The sequence below is a fragment of the Giraffa tippelskirchi genome, chromosome 7 (assembly GCF_054371585.1).
Source record: "Giraffa tippelskirchi isolate mGirTip1 chromosome 7, T2T-mGirTip1v1.2.pri, whole genome shotgun sequence".
In the NCBI taxonomy this organism is placed as follows: domain Eukaryota; kingdom Metazoa; phylum Chordata; class Mammalia; order Artiodactyla; family Giraffidae; genus Giraffa; species Giraffa tippelskirchi.
The window spans coordinates 16,393,486-16,420,681 of record NC_137281.1 but is presented as its reverse complement, the minus strand read 5'-3'; the positions used below and the strand labels follow the sequence as shown (position 1 = coordinate 16,420,681).

The following is a 27,196-nucleotide window of genomic DNA, read 5'->3' as shown; positions in this document are numbered from 1 at the left end:
TAAGCCATTTTTAATTATTAATAGCCACATTATAAGAAGTAAAAAAAAAATTAAATTAACAATATATTTTATTTAATTCAACATGTTCAAAATATATTATCTCAGCATGTCATTGTTTTTAAAACAGAAATATTATCTTTTTTTTTTTTAGTACTCTTGTTCCATCCTTCCACTCTGCCTTCTGGGTTCTGAAGACCTCAGCTCTTGCCTCAAAATTTGGGGATTCGAAAGTTCACACTTCAGAACTGGGCCTCAATGTCCTTCAGACTATGTCTCAGCTTTCCTGCCTTTTCTGTACCTCTCTCAGTGTGCCAAAGCCCTTCAAGCGAGAAATGGGGAGGCAGTCCTCCACTGAAGCCTGAAAGTGCCTTCCTATGCAGATACTCAACAGAAACAGGTGTGGTAAGTGGTCAGCAACAGGGTCTTAACCGGAAGTGGGCTGGAAAGAGCAGAGAAAGGAGCGCCAGAGTCAAGGAGCATGCGCAGGGCAGCTTCCACCGGAAGAACATGAGAAGGGAAAGGAAGCACCACGAGCAACAGTTGGGGGCTGAGGTGTCCTTTTCTTGACGCTTGGCATCCTGCCCTGGCCGTGGAGCTGGGACAGCCAGAAGAGCAGTTAGCGTTGGTGCTGGAAGCCAGGTCAGAACTGGACACTGACTTCTCCACTGGGAATAGTAAGAACTGTAAGTTTGGGACCACAGGGGAGGAGGGTTTATTCCTGGGCAGGTTCTTTGCGGGGAGGGAGCTGGACTACGCTTCTCTCAGATCAGGACAGATCTTGGGAGATTTCTCTGGGGTATGATTGGTTGGTGGACACTGGTACTCAGTTGTGTCCAACTCTTCGCGACCCCAAGGACTGTAGCCCACCAGGCTCTTCTGTCTGAGGAATTTTCCAGGCAAGAATATTTGAGTGGGTAGCCATTCCCTTCCCCAGGGCATCTTCCCGACCTGGGATCAAACTCGTGTCTCTTGCATCTCCTGCACTGGCAGTCAGGTTCTTTACCACTAGCGCCACCTGGGAAGCCCTCCTCAGGAGTGTATTGAAAAATGAATCGAAGCCAAAGTAAAATGTGGTACAAAAAAAAATCGTGCCATGTCATAACGATTTACATTGAATGAACTATACAATACAAAAATACATCCTGGACAAAATGAGAGTGCAGACGATTTGATTTATAAGAAATAAGGTGGCCTGGTAATGGGACACTATTTTTAAGTTGTGCGGTGAATGAGACCTTGGTTTCTTAATCTAGTCAGCCTGTCTCTGTAACTCTGAATAGTCTGATTTGGAGGTAATTTAAGGAGTCAAAAGTTCGTTTTCCTGGCTCCTGCTTCCATAGGGGAGGAGCCCCAGATGTTCTGTTAGGAATTAGTGAGGAAGATGATCTCAAGCATAAGGGGGATCTGTGACAATCGGAAGTCTTGAGGGATCTTTTCATCAGGTCACCAACTCTAGATGGACGTTGGTCCCTGGTGCTACACTGGGAAAGAGTATGATGAGGAGTGCTATGTGTAGGGAGAGAGGTTTGCATGGTGGGGTCGGGAGGTGGGGAGGAGGTTTCTGGTTGAGATGATCACAGTGACCCATGTCAACACATTATTTAAGCAATGCAGAGAATCACATGAGAGGCACTGGGGGACTTTTTTTTTTTTTGCTGTGCTGGGTCTTAGTTGCAACACTCTGGATCTTCAGTCTTCATTATGGCACATGGGATTTTTAGTTGCAGCATGTACAATATTTAATTGTGTCATGCAAAGTCTTAGTTGTGACATGTGGGGTCTAGTTCCCTGACCAGTGATAGAACCTGGGCCCCTTGCATTGGGAGCATGGAATTGTAACCACTGGACCACCAGGGAAGTCCCGGCACTGGGGAATATTAAGGTGGGTTTCCTCACCTCTTAGAGAGAGAGTGAAAGAATAGTATTTAGGGAGGTCATGCTGTGGGAGGTGTTGGGGCTTTTGCTGTAAGGCCAGGATGGTGTGAGGCCTTGGAGAGGGAGTTCTCAGAAGGAACGTGTGAAGAGAAGTAATTGTTTGGCAGACTCAGAAGGAGGCTTGATTGTGCCTAATCAGATGTAAGCTTAGTCATGGACAAGGAGACTGGTCCTTCATTCATTTCACAAGTGTTTACTGAGTACTTTCTCTGTGCCAGGCACTATGTGTGAGGGATACAATAGGAAGCAGAAGAGTTCCTATCCTCATGGGACTGACCTTCTAGCTCTATCTAAGAAATAGAATGTGAGCCACATATGTAATTTAAAAGTTTCCAATAGTCAGATTTTGAAAAAGTTAGACAAGTGAAATAAATATTAATGTATTTTCTGTAACCCCATATATCCAAAATATTCCAACATATAAAGTCAAAATATTAGTGAAATATTTATATTCTTTTTCCTTTTATGTAATGTCTTTAAAATTCAATGTATGTGTTTTACATTGCCTCATATCTCAGGACTAGTCACATTTCAAGGGCTCCATAGTCACATGTGGACAGTGGATAGCTGCATTGGAGAGTGCGGTGAGTATTATAAAGATAACAAATTAATAGAGATGTTTCTGGTAGTGATAAATGCTATAACAAAATATGTAGCGGAATTGGAAGATCAAAAGGGCAGGTGACTTTTTAAGTGAGGTGATCAGACTGGAAAGGTTTCACAGAGAGGTGTTATTTTAAGAAAGTTGAATGAAGTGAGGGAGCAAGGGAAGTGGGGAGTGAGTCATGTGGGAGAGGGAGCAGCTAGGCCAGTCCAGAGGAGCTCCAAAGGGGCTGGGTGGCTGGATCAGAGTGAGAAGGGAAATCGGGGAGGTAGGAGATGAGGCCCCTTGTAAAGTCTATAGGGTTTATTCTGAAAGTAATGGGAAATCACTGAAGAGTCAAAATTGGAAACATGACATGATCTGATTTAACATAAGAGAAGGAGCTTACAGGGCTCCTGGGAGGTGACTGTGTATCCATGATGATACAGGGTCTGGTAGGAGGGTGATAGTGGTCCACTGCAGTAGGGGGCACTGAGGAACACTACTCCAGGCGCCAGTCTGGGAGACTCGGGTTCATATGAGGAATGGGAGGGGTTTGTTAGTGGGAGAGGACTGGGGGCTTTTTGTTTGTTTGGATTGTCATTGGTTTTGGGGAGGAGCACCCAGGAATGTTGTCATAGGTTTATCTGTTGGGTGTCAGGAATTGCAATGGGAGTCTTAATAGGAGGATAGTTGTCAAGGGTGGTATGTTGTGTTCACTTCTCAGAAGCATCTGAAGATATTTTGTCTGTCAAAGTTCTTGGGCTCCCTCCCACAAGTGCCATTGTTGTGGGGGGTTGTAATGAAGGAAATCAGTATATAAAACCACTGTATTTAGGAAATGGCTTGAAGAGTATGGGGTCAGCCACAGAACTCCTTCATGGCTGAATGGCTTTGGGCAGATTGAAATTAAGGTGTCTTTATTGTTGTCTTATAATATTTTATTATGAAATAGTCCAAAAAATACATAAAAATATGAGAAACTATACTAACAAAGCCTGATGTACATGTCCCTCAGCCTTATCCATCTTAACCTTTTGACCTATTTGCTTCAGTCTTGTTTTAATATCTAAAACATTATAGACAGAGTTGAAGCCTGATTAGACCTTTCTTGATCCTATTTTCTTCTATTCCCAGAGGTAACAGAGTCCTCAAGTGAGTGAAAATCCTTCCCACCAGTATTTGCACTTTCACTGTAAGTAGGTGTACCCATAAACATATAGTATTGCTTTGCATGTTTTTAGGCTTTATATTAATGGTTTCACACTACAGGTATTATTTTGCGACTTGAATTTTTCTTTTTCTTGTCAATATTTATTTAACAAAAGGCTTTATACTTTGATTTTTCCCTTCTGAAGTAGGTTTCTTTACTTATTTGTATTACCCCTCCCCACCCAAGATGTACACAGTGATAGTTTTTATGGTAAGAACATGTTCCGGAGTTTTTTAGACAATACAGTATCCTCAATCAATGGCCCCTTGTTTGTGTTGCTGAAACTCAGCCTCTGCTCACCAGTGCCAAATAGAAATACAGAGTTTTGCATGAAGTAGACAAGAGTAGCTTTTATTGCTTTGCCAGGCAAAGGGGGCCACAGTGAGCTAATGCCCTGAAGACCATGTGACCCACCCTGGAAGAGGTACTAAGGAATTTTCTAGTGTTCAGGGAGCAGGGCATGATCAGCTCATGGACTACTCTTGGATTGGTTGACATCAAGGTGAAGTTTCAAGCATCATCAACCTTCTGGTTTCAACCAGTCTAGAGTCTATGGTCTTGTGGTCAGCAGTATTCATCTGGAGGTGGTCTGCTTCCTATAAAACCAACTTAGGATTTTGTGTCAGGCCTTTATCTGTATCATTCAGGGAACTGGGAGGTGGTAATTCTGTTATGTGGCAGAGTTACAGTCTAAATTGTTACCAGTTCCCCAGCCCAACAACTGTTCTTTGTTTCTACACTTTACCCAAACATTAACTCTTGCGTCAGCATTTTACTTCAAAAGACAGGGATACCAGGGCTTGTACACAGTGCCACTTGGATTGCCCAATATCTTTTTTCTTCTCTATTTTGAAAGTTCACCTCAAGAAAATCTGTTTCTTCTTGAATTATTCTCTAAATGTACATTTCCTCCTGACTGATTATTTATAGACTAGCCCCATGGACTGTGATTCAGCCTCATGAAGTCAATTGGGTTCATTATGATTTTCAAATAACATAACATAAGGCCATTGCCAAGACCGTAGAAGAGAAATGGCAAAGGTAACACTATAATAAATTTGATCTAGGAGTATGTTTTGGATTTGCATTTGAATGTGAGGATGTCTGGCATTTTGAAAATTAGTGTAGCAATAACAATAAAAAATTTTCAAATTATAGCTGTTATATATGTTTATTATCTTCTAGATCTGCACTAGCCAGTATGGTAGCCCCTACCCACATGTAGTTCCTGATCATTTGAAATGTGACCAGTGCCACATGTTGAAAAGATAATATTTAGGGGCTTCCCTGGTGGCTCAGTGGTAAAGAATCTGCCTACCAATGCAGAATACTCAGGTTCGATCCCTGGTTCAGGAAGATTCCACATGCTGCAGAACACCCAAGCCTATGCACCACAGTTATTGAGCCTATGCTCAAGAGCCCGGGAACCACAACTACTGAGCCCATGAGCCACAGATACTGAAGCCTACATGCCCTAGAGCCTCTGCTCCACAATAGAGAAGCCATGAGAAACCCGTGCACTGCAAGGAGGGAGTAGCGGAGGGAGTAGCCGCTGCTCACCACAGCTAGAGGAAAACCCACACAGCAGCGAAGACCCAGCACAGCCTAAATAAAGAAAATTATTTTAAAAAAGAAAAGATAATATTTTGGAGGTGTAAGGGTAAATAAAATATATTATTAAGAGCCTTGCATTTTTCAGTTAACAACTCTTTAGCCTCAGCCTGGTTGATTTATATATTTCTATCTCATTTTCACTCCTGGATACCTACGGCTCCACCAAATGGACATACCGTACTTTATGCATCCGTTCTCTTGTTGATGGACATTTCGGTGATTTCCGCTGTTGAGCTATCATGAGCGTTGCTGCTGTGAGAATCCGGATACCTGCCTCGTTGCCTAGAGGTGCACGTTTGTAGTGTATACTAGGACAGCAGTTGCTGGCATGCACATGATGCATCCACAACTTTGTACTTCAGTCCTGGTTTTATCATTCAGGAGTCTGACGAGAAACTTCACTGACCGCAAGTTAAACCCAGCCATGATTTGCCCCTTTGAGTTTTATTTTCCTGTGTATAAAGCAGACTCGATCATAGTACCCACTTCATTGAACTGGAAGAATTAAATAAGATCATGAACGTAAAGTACTAGCACAATATCTTACATGCGGTAGGTGCTCTCTTTGTGTCTCATTGACAGGAAATTAAAATCATTAAAAGCTCTAAGGCTTTGGAGTCTAACAGAAAGTCTTGCTGCTGCTGCTGCTGCTGCTAAGTCGCTTCAGTCGTGTCCGACTCTGTGTGACCCCATAGACGGCAGCCCACTAGGCTCCTCCATCCATGGGATTTTCCAGGCAAGAGTACTGGAGTGGCTTGCCATTGCCTTCTCCGACAGAAAGTGTTAGTCTAACAGAAAGTGTTAGTCACTCAGTCACGTCTGACTCTTTGCAACCCCGTGGACTATAGCCCTCCAGGCTCCTTTGTCTGTGAAATTCTCTAGGCAGGAATACTGAAGTGGGTTGCTATTTCCTTCTCCTGGAGATCTTCCCAACACAGAAATTGAACCCCTGTCTCCTGCATTGCAGGCAGATTCTTTACCATCTGAGCCACCAGGAAGGGAATCTAACAGAACCTGGGTTCAGAGCGTGGCTTTGCTGCTTCCTCTCTGGGTGCCTTTGGGAAAGTCTCGTCACCTCTTTGGGCAGCAGTTTCCTCATCTGTTAGGAGAGAGCAAATGTGTGCTGTTGTGAATGCAGCTCTCTAACTGTGTCTGGGTCATGAGCTGACTAGCGTTACAGAGCTTAATGATAACAGCTACCTTTTGTTGATATGAATGTTAGGCTAATATTTATTGAGTGTTTCTTAACTCCTATGAAGTACTGGTATTATTCTCACTTTACAGATGATGAAACTGAGGCCCCAGCAGGTGGCCTCCCAGAGGTCACATGGCTAGTGAAGTGGTGTTGAAGAAGGAATTCATAGGGCCTGGACTCCATCTTAGGCCTGTTCGTGCTGATCATGTTCGGCCCCCTCTCTAATGGACTCTGAACTCTGTGCTTAGTGCCTGTGGAAATGACAATAGGAGGATAAGACCCCCTCCGGACAGGGGAATCTTGAAGATTGTATCCAGGTTACTCATCACCTAAGAGAAAACATACACTGATCCCCCTACCTCCGGACAGGTCATAAATTTTTTTCTGTAACCTCGGGCTTATTGATTATTGACTGTTTGAAATGTAACCTCGGGCTTATTGATTATTGACTGTTTGAACACATAACACATGAATGATGGGGTTATTGTGATTGTATTTACCTTTCCTTTGTTTATGTAAGTCACAAGGAAATTGGGGTGGTGAGTTCGGACACGTACACATGGGGTATAAAAGATTTTCACAAGTGCTGGTCGGGGTCCTTGGCTAAGAGGAGACTCTGCCTTGGGCCGCCGGTGTAATAAACTGCCCTCCATTACCTGCATCGTCCTTCTGAGTGAGCTTGTTTCCCGGAACGCGTGGCTATAACAGTGTGTTGTGTGCTCAGTCACTCGGTTGTGTCCGACTCTGCTACCCCATAGACTAAAGACCACCAGGCTCCTCTGTTTGTGGAACTTTCCAGGCAAGAATACTGGAATGGGTTGCCATTTCCTACTCCAGAGGATCTTCCTGACCCAGGAATCGAATCTGCATCTCTTGTGTCTCCTGCATTGGCACCCGGATTCTTTACCGCTGTGTCACCTGGGAAGCCCTGACTGATTTTAAAGCACGTGTTCTCATCACCAGGTTATAAGCCTTAAATGCCTCCTGCAGCTGCCCATCATGCTCAGCAGTGATTTCTAAACATTTTTTATGAAAGGAAGCATTTTGTCTGGGAAAATCTTATATAGAACCCCGGTCTGTAAAGCAAATGAATATTGTACAACTCCAGTTAAAGTGAGAGTAACGTCATAGGTCCATGCCAGTTTAATTCTGGCTCTGTTTAGGCTGTGTGAGCCAAAACAAATTACTCATCTCTCTGAGATTCAGTTTCTTCATTTGCGAGATGGAGGTAATGATACCAACCTAATAGCTTTGTATGTGGATCAACTGAGACAATATATGCAGAACACTTGGCATGAAGCCTGGCTTGTTACAACAACCCCACTCCAGTGTCCTGCACTACCAGTTCTGCATTTATGCTCTGTCTGTTATAGCCACACGTTCCGGGAAACAAGCTCACTCAGAAGGACGATGCAGATAGTGAAGTGCAGTTTGTTACATCGGCGGGCCCAAGGCAGAGTATCCTCTTAGCCAAGGACCCCGACCAGCATTTGTGAAAATCTTTTATACCCCATGTATACATGTCTGAACCCACCACCCAACTTCCTTGTGACTTACATAAACAAAGGAAAGGTAAATACAATCACAATAACTCCATCATTCATGTGTTAAGTGTTCAGTCAATAATCAATAAGCCTGAGGTTACATTCTGAACAGTCAACAATCAATAAGCCTGAGGTTACAGATAAGAATTTATGACCTGTCCGGAGGGGGTCTTATCCTTCTATTGTCATTTCCACAGACACTAAGCACAGAGTTCAGAGTCCATTAGAGAGGTGGCCGAGCATAATCAGCACGAACAGGCCTAAGATGGAGTCCACGCCCTATGAATTCCTTCTTCATGTCCACTGGGGGAACCCTTCACGTCCTCCTCCTTGCTCCCAAAGTACAAAAGTACACTTTTAAAAAATACTGATGAACCTATTTGCAGGGCAGAAGTAGAGACACAGACGTAGAGGATTGATTTGTGGGCACAGTTGGGGAAGGAGAGGGTGCGAGGAATGGAGAGAGTAACATTGACATATATACACTGCCATGTGTAAAATAGATAGCCAGTGGAAAGCTGCTGTATAACACAGGAGCTCAACTCAGTGCTCTGTGATTACCTACGGGTGGGACGGAGTGTGGGTGGGAGGGAGGCTCATGAGGGAGGGGATATATGCATACATAAAGCTGATTTACATTGTTGTACAGGGAAAGTCCCTTTCCTATAATGTTTTCCTTGAGGAAACATGGGAAATCCCAAGAGATTTTGTTGATTTCCTCTCCCTGGAATCCTTTACCAGGTTCTTCTATACTTTTTTTCCCCTGCAGACTGGTAGTTAGAGCTGCAATGGATGCTAGAGTTTTAATTTGATTTGAAGTTGACTGTTGGCAAGAATACTTCATAGATGGTGATCTATCTCTTCTCTTGAATCAGGTCTCCTCATCTTTCCTGTAGTATTTGGATAGGTCCATGAGTCCACAGATTGTCAGCCCGATCCAGCCTTCTCAAGTTCCCTGCCAGCGTTTCACCTGATGGTTTTAGCAGTCACTGATGCTAGCCTAGACCCATTATTTTATTAAGTTTTGCAAAATGGTGATATTATAATTCTGTTAATCCTTCTGCATTTATTAGCTTCAAATTCTTGTGTAAAGAAATACTATTTGTTTGCCCAGAGGTACATTTCCTACAGGAAAGAGAATAAATGCTCGGTTCATTCCCCTTATTTAGCGGTTTTCAGAAAATGAATTCGGTTCCCAAGCAGCCTCTAAAGGTTACAAATGAGTTTCTTGGCCTTTTTTAATCCTATTATGAATTCTTCAATGCCTAGCTCCAAAGTTATTTCCCCTAGTTTTTTTACCCTGACTCAAAAGACATTTCTCTCTTCTGAATTTAAGCACATCTTTTCTATCCAGGGCTTTTTTTTTCCAGGGCTTTCTACCACTTTCTCTTTATCTTCCACTGGACTAGAAGCTCCTTGAAGGCATTCTGCACAGCACTTAACATAATGCCTCAGGCAGTGTTTCTCAAACTTCATGGTGCCTTCATTCGAATCCTATGGGGAGTTGCAGTGGAGAGGGAAGCAGAGTCTTTGTTAAAATGCATATTCTGATTCACTGGTTCTGGGATGGGCTGAGATTCTGCTTCCTCACAAGTGCCAAGTGGTGCCAATGCTGCTGGTCCAAGGAGCACACTTTGAGTAGCAAAAGGGTAGGGTGAATGTATGGGAAATTTCATTCACTCAGAAGTGCTCACTCAGACTAGTTCATGGGCTAGGCCCTAATACCTTAAAATGCAGGAGGCTTTTTGGTGGGCTTATTTGTTTTATCAGAGTTTTTTTAATTTATCTTTTTGAATATATACTAGTACACATGGTAAAAAAATTTTTTTTTATTTTTCATAAAATACAAAAGGGTACACAGTGAAAGTACATCAGCCCCCAAAGATGATCACTGTTACTTCTTGAGTTTTATTCTACAAGTACTTTATGCATGCATGCATGCTAAGTCATTTCAGTTGTGTCCAATTCTGTGAGACCCTATGGGCTACAGCCTGCCAGCTTCCTCTGTCCATGGGATTCTCCAGGCTAGAATACTGAAGTGAGTTGCTGTGCCCTCTTCCCAGGGATCTTCTCGACCCAGGGATCAAACCCATGTCTCTTGCATCTGTCTTCATTGGCAGGTGGGTTCTTTACCGCTAGTGCCACCTGGAAGTCCTACTTTATACATACAAGAGCATATGCTTGTACCATCTTTTTTTAACGTACTATTCCCTGCTCTGCCACTTTCTTTTTCCATTTTACTATAACTTAGAGATTATTCTATATTTCAACATATATTTCTGCATCCTATTAATGAGTAGCATAATGTCCATACAGAATCCATTTGTTGTTTCTATGAAATATAGAGTGAAATGGCTTGGCTTCTTCCTTATCCTACACATTCCCCAGAGAGAACAGGTATCTTGTTTTCTCTTCTTTGAATCCTCTGAATTATCTCACCCATGTTGGTCCATCTTTGGCAATTTCATTTGATCTAGAGTACATACATCACCCATTTACAAAAGCATATCTGCATTTTTTTTTCCCTTCAGAGTCCAATCTTCCTAGACTCATAAATTGTTTCTTAACTCTGTAACCCCTCAGCACTCACAGATTACTCTTGTGCTAATAAAATATTAAGTTGTCCAAAAAGTTCATTCGGGTTTTTCCATGCCATCCTTGGGAAACCCGGAATGAACTTTTCGGTCAACTCAATGTTATTGTGCAATACTGAATACATAAATGTGTGTTATTGGTGGGGTTCAGTACACACTATCCCCAAATATGCTGCCTTAGCATATTGAATATTTCAAGCTGAAGGAATCCAAGAAAATAGATGCAGGAAGGACTCTCTGACCTTCCCTAGAAGCAGGTCACAAGACCCTCATGTGTGAAGTGCCCTGCCTCCACCCAAGGGAAAAGATCACGCTTGCCTCCAAAATGGAGGGACCCCTCAAGAGGAATATTATTGAACATACCTAAGTTTCCCCAGTTTACTGAGCTCATATCCCATTTGTCCTATCCCATTTCACCATGACTTCCCACTCGTCATCAAACCTAGCACAAAAACAGACAAGCCTGACTACTTCTTCAGGCCTTCATTTACTTGTGAAGGCTTCCGTGTCACATAAAACTTATGCTAGATAAATATGTGTACTTTTCTTTTGTTAACATGTCTTTTGTTACAGAGACCCAGTCAAGAACCTGGAAGAGTAGAAGGAAAAGACTTATTTTTCCTCCCCTCCAATATATTTAAGGAAAAAATAAAAACATTAATAATAGGAGCCTCTGTCACTTCCTTCTGCCTCCACGTGTCCCTTCCCTGTCAAGTGATGGTCTCTCTACCTACCAGGTAACTACTATCCTGAATTTTGCATTAGTCATTCTTGGGCTTTCCTTTCTCAGTGGTTCTTAAGCCATCAGAATCACCTAAAGAGCTTGTTAAAACATGAATTGCTGGGTTCCACCCCCAGTTTCTGATATAGTAGAGCTGGGGCGAGGCCCGAGAATTTGTGCTTCTTATAAATTCTCATGTGGTGCTGATGCTGCTGATCCCAGGACTACACTTTGAGAACTAGTTTATCTCAAAGATACTCTTGCCTTCTATTTGATGACGACTTGTCTCCTTCTCTAAAACCTACTCACTCAATAAATATAGCTTAAGGACTTCCCCTTCTTCTTCCTCTACTCCATTTCATATCACCCAATTTATGAGCATTCAGTCTTTGGTAAGTATTTTAATTGACTGTGGCATTTGACCAGTTTTCTGTTTTTTCTTTTCCATTAATGATCCTATTTATAAGTTGCTTCTTGTTTGTGTGTGTGTGTCAACTAGAAGAACAGGTATAAACCACATTTACATGTCTTACTCATCTGGACTTTGAGCTCCTTGAAAGCAGGAACCAAGTGAAGGGGTTCAGAACATGCCATGTTAAAATATTCTGCTTTGATGATTAATTATTGATTATTTTGAGCTGAGGACACTTATTAAACAGCAGATAACAGGAAGGGCTCTCTGATACCCCCCCATACACACCTAAAAGCGAGATGTAAATTTTTCCTTGAGAAAGGTACCCTCCCTGTACCAGGAAGAGAAGAACATTCTTATCATCAGAGACTGGGAGTTGACTCCAGTCTGTATAAACAAACCTACTAAAATAACCCTTATCTTCCCCTAGTTCCCTTCACATGCTTCCTAGTCACTTTCCCACGATTTATTGCCCCTGTGCTTTGTCACATCCCCACAATTTATCATTCTTTTTGTTAAAAGGTATGTATCGTATAATTTAGGACCTAATGACTTCGGGTTTTCATTTTCCATCTGAAGAAACCTGTGTATATGTAAAAACAAATTTAATGTATACGCTTTTCCCCTGTTAATCTGCCCCATGTCCATTTAATTACTAGGCCAGCCACAGAACTTAAGCTTGTAGAGGGAAGTTTTTCCTTCCCCCTATATAAGTTTAATTTCCCTTTGTAGTCTACTTCTTCAAGTAAACTACAGGTCACAATTTGCAAGTTCAGTTGCTTGTAAGGGCCAAAAGGCAATGTAAATAAGTGAAGTTTGCCATGTGGAACTTAGCTGAGACCATGTCCTATGTAAAGACGGCAACTGTTAACTTGGATTTAAGCCAACTGAGGGTCCCTTGTTCTCTCATTTTCCCAGTTTTCAAGAGAAACCAGAAATAACCCCAACTAATTCAATAGTTTAAGTACATACAGCAGGCACACAGAGCACACAGATTCCAGACAGAGTATGTCTGCAGGAACTGAAACTGAATCCATTCCATACTTCTAGACCGTTGCGGTAAATGGGTGGATGGATGGATGGGTGGATGGGAGGGTGGGTGAGTGAGTAAGTGAGTAAATAATGAGCTTGGGTCTATACCGCTGTTCCCAAGGTTGTGAGGGAGGGGAGTGGAGAAAACAAGCAATTGTTGAAGACCTACTATATGCCTGGCCCTGTGCAAAGGGTTTTACATGCCTTATCTCATTTGACCTTCATAACAACACCTCAAGGTAGATATTATCATTTTTGTTTATTTCCACACTCATTTCACAGATAAAGAAAGGAGGCTTAAAATGTCCCAGGGTCACACCACTAGTTTTCTTTATTTATAACCTACCTAATATTTTTTTTTACTTTTATTTGCATTTATTTTTTGCGGCATTTATTCCCGGGCCATAAGTTTGTGTTTCTTCAGTTTCTTCTGGGATATCTTTTTCTTCTGTGCAACCTCCTCTTCTGGTTTAGGAACAATCCGTTCTTTTTCAGTAAGGATCATCTCAATGTGGCAGGGAGAGCTCATGTAGGGGCTGGTCCGACGGTGAGCTAAGTCCTGCGCTGCATCGTGGGGGCTTTGTTCACCTGGATGTGCTCAGTGACCACAGAGTCTACATCTAAGCCCTTAAGTTCAGCATTACTCTCTGCATTTTTGAGCATGTGCAGTAAAAATTCAGCACTCTTTTTGGGCCACCGACCCTGTATCCAGCCCCACTGTTTGGCCTGTGCACACCTACCAGCTCCACCGTTGTAACGACGGAATGGCACACATTGCTTCTTTAAAGTGACATCCTTCAGATACTTGGTGGCTTTTCGGATAGCAGACCCTTTGTGGCCTGGGCAGTTTCACGAGTGTTCTTAAAGTGAACACGAAGATTTGAACCTCTCGATTTGCATGATTTTGTGGGGTTTTCTGGGTCAAGTGAATAGCCCACCAGTTTTAGAGGTCACCTCAGGCTGCTTACTGGAAATAACCTACCTAATTTTTAAGAAGGGATTTCAGATGGGCTCTAATGATTCAAGCTGGGTCCTAAGCCTGGAATCCCAGATAGCTCTGTTATACCAAATCACTACCACCAGAGGACTCAGGATCTCAGAAGGTAGGTCAGGCAGGATGCCAGATGTTCAGGGGGCAGCTTAGTCTCCTTGGGGATCTTTCCAAGCTGCTCACTGCTTCATGCTCCTCAAGGATGTCAGCCAGTGCTAAGGAGCTAAGACACAAGGGGTCTCTTGCCAGCCTGATACGCCCTTCCCACTTCATCCTATCTCACTACTTACTACCCTCTCTACTTACTCTGTGTGTGTGTGTGTGTGTATGTGTGTGCGCGCACACTCAGTCATGTCCAACTCTTTGAGACCCCATGGGCTGTAGCCTGCCAGGCTCCTCTGTCCAAGGGATTCTCCAGGCAAGAATACTGGAGTGGGTTGCCATGCCCTCCTCCAGGGGTTCTTCCTGACCCAGGGATCAAACCCACATCTCCAGCATCTCCTGCCTTGGCAGGCAGGTTCTTTACCACTGGCATCACCTGGGAAGCCCTCTCTACTTACTATCCTCTCAGAAGTAAAAATTTCTGCCTACCAGCCTTGGATCCCACTCCATCTTAATTCCTTTCAAGAGCCCAGTAAGATAAGGACAGAGATGCAGATGCAGGAGCTGTTTGTTTGGAAAACGTTTTATTGGAGTTACTGAGGCAGCAAAGGGTGATCATGGGATGGTGATCAGTAGCCCACTCTTTCAGTGGCATCAGCAGCACTGGGTCTCAAAGGGGCAGGTCACTGGGCATCAGGAGTTGCACTCCTCAGTCCTTTCAGCTGAGAGGGAGAGGGTACAGTCAGATTGGAGACCCTGGGGCGCAGGGAGCCAGGGTCCTAAGGAAGCCCAGGGTAGGGTGGGGTTCTGACAGAGAGGACTCACTGCCCCGGTCTAAGTTCCTATTCTCCTCTGAGTTATAGTGGCTGCAATTTCCCTTAGACTTGTTTTGTTGTTGTTGTTGTTGTTTAAATTTTTATTGGGGTATAGTTGATTTACAATGTTGTATTAGTTTCAGGTGTACAGCAAAGTGAATCTGTTGTGCATCTACATATATGCAGTCTTTTTTTAGATTCTTTTCCCATATAGGTCATTACGGAGTATTGAGTAGAGTTCCCTGTGCTATAAAGTAGGTCCTTATTAGTTATCTATTGTATTTGTAGTATTGTGTACATGTTAGTCCCAATCTTCCAATTTATCCCTCCCCTCCCTAACCCCTTGGTAACCATAAGTTTATTTTCTACATCAGTAACTCTATTTTTGTTTTGTAGATAAGTTCATTGGTAGCCTTTTTTTAGATGTCACATATAAGTGATATCATGTGATACTTGTCTTTCTCTGTCTGACTGACTTAGCTTTGGTCAGAAGAACATTTATCCCCGTTTCACTTTCCTCACTCTCCTGCTCAGATCCTCTGCTTTTTCCCCTCACCCCCAGCCTCCTTTCCCTCCTAATGCCCACCTCCTCTTACCTTAGGAAAGGCATCCCAGTTGAGGAAAGGAAGTTTCCTTTTGATAGACTAAGACAGAAAAAGAGAATGAGAGTGATGTGTTACGGGTCAGGCGAACATGGATCAGTAAGCACTTGTTGAAGAGTTCTCTGCAGTGGTGATGGTGTCATTGTCTTATAAATACAGTAAGAATGAATATTTTCTGAGTCTGTATTCTGTGCTTGCCTTGTACAGACTACTTTACAGGCATGATTTCATTTGGTCTTTGCAGCAACATTTTGATTTCGGTACTGACATCATACCCACATCACAGATGGGGAAACTGAGGCTCAGAGAACTGGAGACATTTGCGTGAGGGCACGTAGTGAGTATGTGCGGGATCACGTACCACAGGCTCTACTTTCAGGTCTGCCACAGACTTAGCCTTCTTTTTTTTTTTTTAATATTTATTTTTATTTAGTTGTTTGGCTGTGCTGGGTCTTAGTTGTGGCATGTGGAATCTAGTTCCCTGACCAAGGATCAAAGCTGGGCCCCCTGCATTATCCACTGGACCACTAGGGTAGTCCCTGGCTTTAGCCTTCTAAATTTGGGTAAGTCCCTCAACTTAGGACCTCATTTTCTTCCTGGAGGATGAGGGGATTTGAATAAACCCTTGACTGATTAAGCTCTTACTTTTCAGGGATTGTCTTTGTGGGTCACATTAGGAAAACAAAGTGTGGCCACGACAGCCTCCCAGAGAAACTTTCTTCAGCTGGGCAGCATTCCAGTGGGACCGTTACTCCCTCCTGGAACCCAGGAAAGCACCAAAAGGGCTAGACCAGGATGTGTTGACCCTATCTGGGAAAACAATCAGGAGAGAAAGGGCACCCAAGCACTTACCTCGAAGAGAGCGTGCCAGTTCAGGAATTCATCATTCTTTAAAGCCTTTGCAGAGAGAGAAAGAGACCAGAAGACGGTCACTTCCAGGGAAGGACAGAGCTTAGCCCCTGACCCTCTGAGAAGAGTGAGGGACCAAGGAAGCCCTGCAAGCTCTCCACCCAGGCATCAATCTCCTTGAGAATGGGGGTATTTGTGGAGGCCGCTCTAGAGAATGAAACTTACTGATCGCAACTTGTCAATGTTCAGGAACTGGGCATTAAAGGCCTAGGCAAAGAAGCAGGGTGTTAAGAAAGTTACTGAAGAACACTGAAGAGATAGGGGACAAACTCGTAGTCAGATGGGGAAAACAGGTGGTTTACCTCGGGTCCCGCTGCATAATTACCAATGGTGGTTTCTTCCTGGAAAGGGAAGAAGAGAAAGGGGCTAAATGATCACCTGGTGGCAAATTCCCTTCCCTAAAGCCTCCCTGCCCCTTGCCGCCCTCCACAGGGCAGCCCCATTCTCCATATCCGGGGACCTCAGTTAACCCACTCCGACCCAGTATGGTGGTGGATGGTAGACAGACGTACAGGTGACAAGAAAGGGATTGGAGGGTGGCATGTGGGAGACAGAGAGTTTGGAGCCCAAGCCCGCATCCCTTGTAGGCAGCAGGAGGGGAGGGTGGAGGAAAGAGGACTCCTCCCAAGAAAAACTAGCTTGTGTGGTTCTGCGGTCGACTCAGGGTGTTCCTGAGACACCCCCACTTAACCCACAAAGCTGGGCATGGGAGATTAGCAGGCAGGTGGGACCCCTTTCTGAGGTGCCCTGCCTGCCTTTAATTGATGGAGGTTGGTTTGCTTTGTGATTTGATTGCCACCAGAGTCCAGGTCCCCATCTCTCTACTCCAGCTGGTAGCCAGCCCCCATCCCCAGACCTCAGTGCCTCCAGTCTGTCACCCTCCCCAACTCAGCTGCCCAGCTTCATCCCCCTTATTTCTTCCTTCCCACAACAGAGGTCACAAACAGTAGCCCACAGGCTAGACCCAAATGTTGACATCGCATCATAATTTGGCTTGTTTGTTTTCTAATTTGAATTAAACATTTTTAATTAGTAAGAGTTCATAAATCAGATTTCCAGGTTCTCAGGAAAACTTTTCAACTCTGGCCACACCAGGTACGCTTTCCCACTTAGCAGCAGGCAGGTGGCATACAGACTGTCCCTTTTGAGATGGGGTAAGATCGCGCCACCTCCCCTGAAGCTCCACCAGCCCTCTTGCTCCCCAACATCACTTGCTCCCATCCCGCGCAGTGGAGTCTGTGCCCTGTCATTGACTTTCATATCCAGCATGGATATTCTCCCCAGACAGTAGGATAAGGTGGGAAGAGAGGGACCTCAGGAGTTTTCCTGAGGTCAGAAAAAGGTGTGGCTGAAGCCAGACGACCAGCCTCAGCCCCTGTCCCCTCTCAGGATGTCCAGCCTCCACCCCACACTCGACTATCCTTTCCAAGGAACATAAGCCTCTCTGCCCCTTCCCAGGAATGCTTTGTGTCCTTCCTCCTGTCTTCCCTTCCTCAGAGCCCCAGCTCCTCCTTCAGCCCCTGGTAACGGCCAAAGATAAGAGCCACTTCTCCAGTGACTGATGGAGGGTAAAGAAGCTGAGAAGCAAATCAGCTAATAATAGAAGCCAGGTGACATTGCTCACCTCGGAGCTGGCCAGGGCTGCTCCCTGAGCAGAGTGGAGCACCAGGACAGAGAGAAGAACGACAGCGGGAAGAACGGGGATCTTCATGATGTCAAGTTTGGGGTGCTCTGAGGCAACGCAACCCAAGGCTTGCCCTTTATATTCCCAAGGAGGCAGATCTGAGCAGAACTGGGGTCCCCACCCCACTGACTCACCTCCAGATCCTGTTGCCCACCCCTGGGGCTTGGGGGAGGGGAGGTGTGGACTGTTCCCCACTTACCTGGGATTTCTCAATTCACATACTGCCCCGGGCACTCGAAAGGTGAGCCAGCAATGGGGTTCTTCATGCAACAGAGCTGAGACGAGACAGGTTGGACCTGTCCCTCCAAGAGATTGGCAGTGGCACCCAAGCTATCTGTCCTTCTGTCTTTGTCTCCTTTCCTTGTAGCTCTTGGTTCATCTCTTATAATTCAGGCTTTTTCCCACCCTATCCAATTCTGTCTAAACTCCCTACACTGGCATTGAAGGCCTACCAGGCTCTGGTCTCAACCCACCTTTCTAGCTTTTCCTTCTTTTCACTCCCTTTGCACATACCTCATGTTCTGGCCAAACTGAACTCCTTACCAAAGATACTCTTTGACTCCCTCCCCAAGCAGCTGCCCATGCTACCTTATTCCTAAAATGCCCTTCTCTCCACTTTTGTTCTCAGAACCCAACACCTATCTTAGATAAATCTTCCCTGATATCTCTCATCATCTGTTATCCTCCACTCCAAAACTTTTCCCTCCCTCCTCAGAACTGCCATAGCAGTTCATTTGTATCTCTCGGGCATTGTACCTAGAGTCACTTGTGTTCTTTCCTCTTAGAATGTCAAGTTCCTTGAGGTCAAAGACTATATCTTGATCACCTTTATATCCCCCAGCACCGCGCCTTAGAGTGGCAGTGGATTCTACGGAGGCTAGATTAGACATCTTAGAATTTAAGCATCCTTCCACCAAGTTGTACACTTTCTTCCTTTAGGGCTGGACCCATTATCCAGCTGTCCATCTTTTACTCTTGGATCTTCAGAGAGGTAACTGTCTTGAGCTAAGACAAAGAACTGAGAAACACAGGCAAGTGAAAAAAGGTCTTAGAGCTACCCAGTTGGAGATGCGCTCTAAGTCCTAAACTTTGAGTGCCTACACCATCTTGCTGAGCTGATTCTGTTCCCCACCCCACTCCCCCAGCTTGGGAGTTGTATCATCTCAAAGCAACAAACCACCCTCATCAAACAGCCTTCTCTGCAGCGAGGTTCAGGCAGCCCAACCGGTTCCTGGCGTAACAGGGAGGTGCTGGAATGAAGACTGGTACTGCCTGGAAAAGGCAAAATCTTCTTTAAGAGTGGACTCTTGGGACTTCCCTAGTGGTCCAGCGGTTAAAACTGCATCTTCCAGTGCAGCAGGTGTGGGTTTGATCCCTGGTCTGGGAGCTATGATCCCACAAACCTTGTGGCCAAAAAACTAGAACACAAACAATAGAAGCAATATTGTAACAAATTCAATAAAGACTTTAAAAATGGTCCATATTAAAAAAAAAAAAAAAAACTTAAAAAAAAAAAGAAGACTGGGCTTTTTACCCCAGCCTGATGGGGTACACAGAGCTAGCAGGCCTAGCGGGGGAGGGCTGGGTCTTACTCAGCAACAATCTTCTTGAAGCCCAGAAGCTGGAACATCTTTTCAATTCTCCTCCTGCCCCCACACCCGAGTCCCCGGCATCCTGCCTTCTTTAGCCTCAGGAAGTCTCCTCTGTCTTTCTAACAGCAACTCCCCCTCTGCAGAGCTGTCTGAGGAGACAGTGTTTGAGAAACCATCAAGCACAGATGACCAGGTCACCATGGATGTCATGCAAGGTTGGTGCTCCTGGAGGGGACGAGTGAGAAAATGACAGATGGGTGGAGCTCCTCCCAAAAAGGTTTTCTGGAGGACGCGAGTTTTTTTTAATGTGTGATGAATTCTTACTAGTTAATTAACAGGGCCTGAAGGAGCTCATTAACCACCATTCTGTCAGCATAGGGTCAACAATGAATGAAGCTGAATGAAGAATGAAAAAAATGGGAAGTTCCTGGTGTTCCAGTGGTTAAGAATCCCCCTTCCAATGCAGGGGACACAGTTCAGTTTCTGATCAGGGAACTAAGATCCCACATGCTGCAGGACAACTAAGCCCATGAGCCACAACTGCGGAGCAGCCCGCTTGCCAAAACAAAAGATCGCCCATGCTGCAAATAAGACCCAAAGCAGTCGTAAGTAAAAAACACATAAATAATGATAAAGAATGACCAAAATGAAGACTCAACCAAGGAGAGCCGATGTGGTGTAATGAAGTCCCACCAGACGCGCTAATGAAGGAGCACTTCGGCCTGGATCACCTAGAAAAACAGACCAGCCCAGCACCATCTGGCTCCAGAGTACTTTTGCAACAAACTGATTTCCCTGTTTTCCTTTCCACCTCATGCAAATGCTGCTAATAATAACATGAGCCAGTTTATTGATGTCCTACTCTGTGGCAGGCCTTGCGCTAAGTGCTCGAAGAGCGTGATCTCACTGAAATCCCACAGAGCTCCTGTGAGGCGGGTATTACAATTATCCACAGTCTGTAGGCAGGAGAACCACAGCACACGGAGGTTAAACCACTCACCCTAGGTCACACAGCCAGGGTGTGGCAAGGCCAGCATTACAACCCCAGATTCCAGAGCCTGCACCTATATCACTCCTTTCCTGTACTGTGTCCTGCAGAGGGTCTCAGCCTTCCCACCTCAAGCCTTGTATGAATTAGACCCATGCCCTGAGAGCTAGGGGGCAAGGCTGCAGGGAATCCCCACTAGTCCTCTTCAACAGGTGTCCTGTTTTTTAACTTTTATTTGCTTAATTTTGGGTGGTGCTGGGTCTTTGTTGCTGTATGGACTTTCTCTAGTTGCAGCAATTGGGGGCTCCTCTCTAGTTGTGGTGCGCAAGCTTCTCATTGTGGTGGTTTCTCATGTGGTACAGGCTCTAGAGTGCACAGGCTCAATCACTGCGGCCCGTGGCCTTAGTTACTCCAAAGCATGTGTGATCTTCTCGGACCAGGGACTGGACCAGCGTCCCCTGCATTGGCAGGCGGATTCTTAACCACTGGACCACCAGGAAAGTCCCAGGTGTCCTTTTGTGGTGTGTCGCCTGCACAGCCGTAGATGGCAGCTCTGAGCAGGCATACATTAATTTCAGCGAATTAAAATACAATCTCAAAAATGACAGAATGATCTCTGTTCGTTTCCAAGGCAAACCATTAAATACACAGTAATCCAAGTCTATGCCCCAACCAGTAATGCTGAAGAAGCTGAAGTCCAACGGTTCTATGAAGACCTACAAGACCTTCTAGAACTAACACCCAAAAGAGATCTCCTTTTCATTATAGGGGACTGGAATGCAAAAGTAGGAAGTTAAGAAATACCTGGAGTAACAGGCAAATTTGGCCTTGGAGTACAGAATGAAGCAGGGCAAAGGCTAACAGAGTTTTGCCGAGAGAACGCACTGGTCATAGCAAACACCTTCTTCCAACAACACAAGAGAAGACTCTACACATGGTCATCACCAGATGGTCAATACTGAAATCAGATGGATTATATTCTTTGAAGCCAAAGATGGAGAAGTTCCATACAGTCAGCAAAAACAAGACCGGGAGCTGACTGTGGCTCAGATCATGAACTCCTTATTGCCAAATTCAGACTTAAATTGAAGAAAGTAGGGAAAACCACTAGACCATTCAGGTATGACCTAGATCAAATCCCTCACGATTATACAGTGGAAATGGGAAATAGATTCAAGGCATTAGATCTGATAGACAGAGTGCCTGAAGAACTATGGACAGAGGTTTGTGACATTGAACAGGGGACAGGGATCAAGACCATCCCCAAGGAAAAGAAATGCAAAAGGCCAAATGGTTGTCTGAGGGGGCCTTACAAACGTTATGAAAAGAAGAGAAGTGAAAGGCAAAGGAGCAAAGGAAAGATATACGCAATTGAATGCAGAGTTCCAAAGAACAGCAAGGAGAGATAAGAAAGCTTTCCTCAGTGATCAATGCAAAGAAATAGAGGAAAACAACAGAATGGGAAAGACTGGAGATCTCGTCAAGAAAATTAGAGATACCAAGGGAACATTTCATGCAAAGATGGGCACAATAAGGGACAGAAATGATATGGACCTAACAGAAGCATAAGATATTAAGAAGAGGTGGCAAGAATACACAGAAGAACTGTACAAAAAAGATCTTCACAACCCAGGTAATCATGATGATGTAATCACTCACTTAGAGCCAGACATCCTGGAATGCGAGGTCAAGTCAGCCTTACGAAGCATCACTATGAACAAAGCTAGTGGAGGTGATGGAATTCCAGTTGAGCTTTTTCAAATTCTGAAAGCTGATGCTGTGAAAGGGCTGCACTCAATATGCCAGCAAATTTGGAAAAGTCAGCAGTGGCCACAGGACTGGAAAAGGTCAGTTATCATTCCAATCCCAAAGAAAGGCAATGCCAAAGAATGTTCAAACTACCGCACAACTGCACTCATCTCATACACTAGTAAAGTAATGCTCAAAATTCTCCAAGCCAGGCTTCCAAGGTACGTGAACCGTGAACTTCCAGGTGTTCAAGCTGTATTTAGAAAAGGCAGAGGAACCAGAGATCAAATTGCCAACATCCGCTAAATCATCGAAAAAGCAAGAGAGTTCCAGAAGAACATCTACTTCTGCTTTACTGACTATGCCAAAGCCTTTGACTGTGTGGATCACAACAAACTCTGGAAAATTCTTAAAGAAATGGGAATACCGGACCACCTGACCTGCCTCTTGAGAAATCTGTATGCAGGTCAGGAAGCAACAATTAGAACTGGACATGGAGCAACAGACTGGTTCCAAATAGGAAAAGGAGTACATCAAGGATGTATATTGTCACCCTGCTTATTTAACTTATATGCAGAATATAGCATGAGAAACGCTGGACTGGATGAAGCACAATCTGTAATCAAGATTCCTGGGAGAAATATCAATAAACTCAGATATACAGATGACACCACACTTAAGGCAGTAAGTGAAGAAGAACTAAAGAGCCTCTTAATGAAAGTGAAACAGGAGAGTGAAAAATCTGGCTTAAAGCTCAACATTCAGAAAACTAAGGTCATGGCATCTGGTCCCATCACTTCATGGCAAATAGATGGGGAAACAGTCGAAACAGTGACAGGCTTTATTTTTGGAGGCTCCAAAATCACTGCAGATGATGACTGCAGCCATGAAATTAAAAGATGTTTGCTCCTTGGGAGAAAAGTTATGACCAAACTAGACAGCCTATTGAAAAGCAAAGACATTACTTTGCCAACAAAGGTCTGTCTAGTCAAAGCTATGGTTTTTCCAGTAGTCATGTATGGATGTGAGAGTTGGACTATAAAGAAAGCTGAGTGCCGAAGAATTGATGCTTTTGAACTGTGGTGTTGGAGAAGACTCTTGAGAGTCCCTTGGACTGCAGGGAGATCCAACCAGTCCATCCTAAAGGAAATCAGTCCTGAATATTCATTGGAAGAACTGATGCTGAATCTGAAACTCCGATACTTTGTGTACCTGATGCGAGGAACTGACCCATTTGAAAAGACCCTGATGCTGGGAAAAATTGAAGACGGGAGGAGAAGGGGACGACAGAGGATGAGATGGTTGGATGGCATCACTGACTCAATGGACATGAGTTTGAGTGAATTCCAGGAGTTGGTAATGGACAGGGAGGTCTGGCATGCTGCAGTCCATGGAGTCACAAAGAGTCAGACACAACTGAGTGACTGAACTAACTAACTGAAACTGTGTTCTTACCAAATGGAAACAGAGAGCTGAGAGATTAAATGGTCCTCACTGAGCATATGCTCCAGAATGAACCTGCAACTGCCTCAGATTCCAGATGCCTCTTATAGTTTGAGCATCTTGCCACACCAAGGGTGTGTTTAAGATAGTCTTCTAGTGTTTAAAGATAGGTGCTTTTATATAATGCCTCTAATCAGAAGCCTATTGTTTCACGTGCAAACCCCAAGAAATTCCGTTCACATTCTGGAGAAAAACAAACAGGGTGTGCCACAGGGAACTCTACTCGATGTTATGTGGCAGCCTGGATGGGAAGGCAGTTTGGAGGAGAACGGTTACATGTATATGTACGGCTGAGTCCCTTTGCTGTCCACTTGAAACTACCACAATGTTGTTCATCAGCTATACTCCAATATAAAATTAAAAGTTAAAACAACAACAACAACTGGCTGTGCCGGACTTATGATTATTTCCATTTGGCACCTTCCTGATTTTCAAGGGTAATTTTGGCTTTACATGATTTATGCTGTAAATGCTAATCTACAGTCTAATGTCCCTCTCTCCCAGCTCTCTCCCCTTCTCCCATTTAAACTGCCTGGGTGAGTTTGTGTTTCCCAAGTGTCCAGTGTCCAGTGGTTGGGCAGGTTGGGAAGAGAGGCATAGGAGGATCCTCACTGGCAGAGAGACTCCCCGCAGTTCAGGTAATGGGACCCTCAGCAGGAGAATCTTCCCAGGTTCAGCCTTGCTTTGGCTGCATCCCATAGGGTAGGTGGAGTCAGGCAGAGTCACCGAGCCTGCCTCTGTGTCACCTCAGCCCCAAGTCTGGTTGATCTCCTAGCTCTCACTCCGAGAATACCAGTAAGCCCCTGTTTTCCCACAGGCCTTGGCCCACTCCACCCCAAATCTGCCAGAACTTGAGTGTGGGTGGGAGGTGAGGCCCAACCCTGATTGCTACATTACGGACACACCTAGGGGCTGGGAGCCAGCCTCCTTGGGCTCAGGGAACGGCTGCACGCTAGGGTCTCAGGGTCTTGGTGAACATCGAGGTGAAAAGCCTAGAATCCTTGGAGAGAAAGGGGGCCAGGGTATGAGGTATGGGGTATGGAGAGGCAGAGCCCAAGGCATCCCTGTCTCACCCTTTCCTCCCTCTGCCGGTGTTGTGGTCACACCCAAGAACGCAGTCACGTTGCCCAGCAAGTCTGGTTTCTTCCCTTGCCACCCACCCTCTGTTCTGTGTATACTTTGCTTAAACTTCTCCCAGGAATATTTCTTAGATGCAGCCCACTTAATTCTTTTTTTTTCAAGAAATAGAGTTTTATTTCATTATGATAGATTCAAACCAAGGTTATAAAAGCCCGAGGATAATGACTAATACATTCCGTGAAAAGATTTTATTGCTGCTTGACAGTGAGTGACCTGTGCTAGAGAGATACCAGAATTATTTTTGTTTTTTCGAAAATATCAACAACGACTGAGTTGGAAAATTTTCATGCAATTCTAGTGGATGAATACTCCCAGAATACGATATAAAAGCTGACCAACTTGGAGATAGACCATGTCATTCACCTACTTTATCTCAATACTTCTTATACCTTATAAACTACGTTCACAAGTGGCTGACAGAAGCTAAGACTTTGTTGAACCCACTTAATGCTGACCCCTCTTCCATTCTCTAATTCCTAAATGTTTATTAAACAGCCTTTTTTGGCTCTTGGTGCTGAGGATTCAACATGGACAGGGCACCTGTCCTGTGAAGCTTCTGTTCCATTAAAGGAGACAGGTTATAACCTAACAAAAAAATTAAGAAACAAGATCATTTCAGAGGATGACAGGTTCTGTGAAGAAAATAAAACCAGGTGATGTGAGAGTGGTTGGGAAGGTGTCCTTGGTTAAGCTGGCTTGGGGATTTGCATTTAGACCAAAAGTCATTAAAGTTTCAGCCTTTTGATGATCCTGGGTTTCAGGGACAGGTAGCAGCAGTGTTCTTTGGGAGACTGTCCAAGCACATCTGGGTTGACACTGGACAGAGAGACCAGAGCCAGAACATGCTGAGCCGTGCTCAGGGGTTGAAATTTTATTCGACAGTTAATGGAATTTGTGGGCTTTCCTGGTGGCTCAGCGGTAAAGAACTTGCCTGCCAATGTAGGAAACACGGGTTCCATCCCTGAGTCTGGAAGATCCCCTGGAGAAGGAAATGGCAAGCTACTCCAGTGTTCTGGCCTGAAGAATCCCATGGACAGAGGAGCCTGGTGGACTACAGTCCATGGGGTCGCAAAAGAGTCAGAAATGATTTAGCCACTAAACAACAACAGTGGGGTTTGTGGGGGATTCTGAGCAGGGGAGCTTCCCTGGCTGCTGTGGGAGAATGGATGTTAGGAGAAACTCAAAAGTCAGAACCCCTCAAGAAGCTGCTTCAGAGGTCCCACCAAGAAGAAGGGCTGGCCTGCTGTTTTATAAGAATCCTTTACACCAGAGGGCCTCAACCTGCTTCACCTGGTGCTTTAACCTTTGCTGCTGCTGCTGCTGCTAAGTCACTTCAGTCGTGTCCGACTCTGTGCGACCCCGTAGACGGCAGCCCACCAGGTTCCACCGTCCCAGGGATTCTCCAGGCAAGAATACTGGAGTGGGTTGCCATTTCCTTCTCCAATGCATGAAAGTGAAAAGTCAAAGTGAAGTCGCTCAGTCATGTCCGACTTGTAGCGACCCCATGGACTGCAGTCTGCCGAGTCTCTGTCCATGGGATTTTCCAGGCAAGAGTACTGGAGTGGGTTGCTATTGCCTTCTCTGGCTTTAACCTTTAGAGGGTGGCTTTCAGCCCTTCGGACCACGAACGCCCCAAGTCCAGAACTATGTTGACCACCTCGATCCCTCAATCCCCAGCTTCTCCCTCGATCCCTCAGGGATTGGCAGGAGGCAACGTGTGGTCCAGCAGTTTCTGTCGCTCACCCGCTCGCCCTGAATGAAGCCAGTTGTCAAGTCAGCTGGAAGGACTGAGCGGCAGCCCCGGGACGGCCGCGCTCTCCCCCCTGTGGCTGCGAGAGGTACTGCAAGGACCTCCCTAACCAGGTGAGATCCAGAAAGTGACTCAGTCGTGTCCGACTCTTTGCGACCCCCGTGGACTGGAGCCCGCCACTTTCCTCTGTCCGTGGAATTCTACAAGCAAGAATACTGAAATGGGTTGCCATTCCCTTTGCCAGGAGATCTTCCCAACCCAGGGATCAAACCCGGGTCTCCTGCACTGCAGGCAGATTCTTTACGATCTGAGCCACCAGGGAAGCCCCTGAGATTCAGAGATGAATATAAAGCAGGAACCCCGGCTTAAGGATAAACGTGAGAAACGGATGCACGCAAGTCATTTCCCCTAAGTCCGTTTTGGGCCCGGCTTCTTTCATTTTTTCATCAACCGTTTGGGGCCCACCCTGTGCCAGGCCCTGAGCTAAGCCCTGGGAACTGAACCTCCCCTTCCCCCTCATGTCGGTCA

At 45.0% G+C, this 27,196-nt stretch overlaps 1 protein-coding gene and 1 long non-coding RNA gene across 3 annotated transcripts in view; one reads left to right on the top strand and one right to left on the bottom strand.

Annotated features, from left to right (window-relative positions):
* Positions 1 to 508: 508 nt before the first annotated feature.
* LOC145515783 (uncharacterized) overlaps positions 509 to 27,196 on the top strand; it is a 41,975-nt gene continuing 15,287 nt past the window's right edge. The window contains exons 1-3 of the long non-coding RNA XR_014061006.1: positions 509 to 683; positions 19,665 to 19,753; positions 26,616 to 26,781. This is a non-coding gene — a long non-coding RNA (uncharacterized LOC145515783). The remainder of the gene's footprint in view (positions 684 to 19,664; positions 19,754 to 26,615; positions 26,782 to 27,196) is intronic.
* Positions 14,575 to 17,973, bottom strand: KRTDAP (keratinocyte differentiation associated protein). 2 transcript variants are annotated; one of them, XM_081517134.1, is made up of 6 exons: positions 17,887 to 17,973; positions 16,565 to 16,603; positions 16,428 to 16,469; positions 16,206 to 16,250; positions 15,348 to 15,395; positions 14,575 to 14,658 (listed from the first exon to the last, which is right to left on the bottom strand). In XM_081517134.1, the coding sequence occupies exons 1-6, from the start codon at positions 17,971 to 17,973 to the stop codon at positions 14,620 to 14,622; spliced, it is 300 nt and encodes a 99-aa protein (XP_081373260.1). In that variant the 3' UTR covers positions 14,575 to 14,619. The 2 variants fall into 2 exon arrangements, with proteins under 2 accessions (XP_081373260.1, XP_081373261.1); XM_081517135.1 differs by lacking the exon at positions 16,428 to 16,469.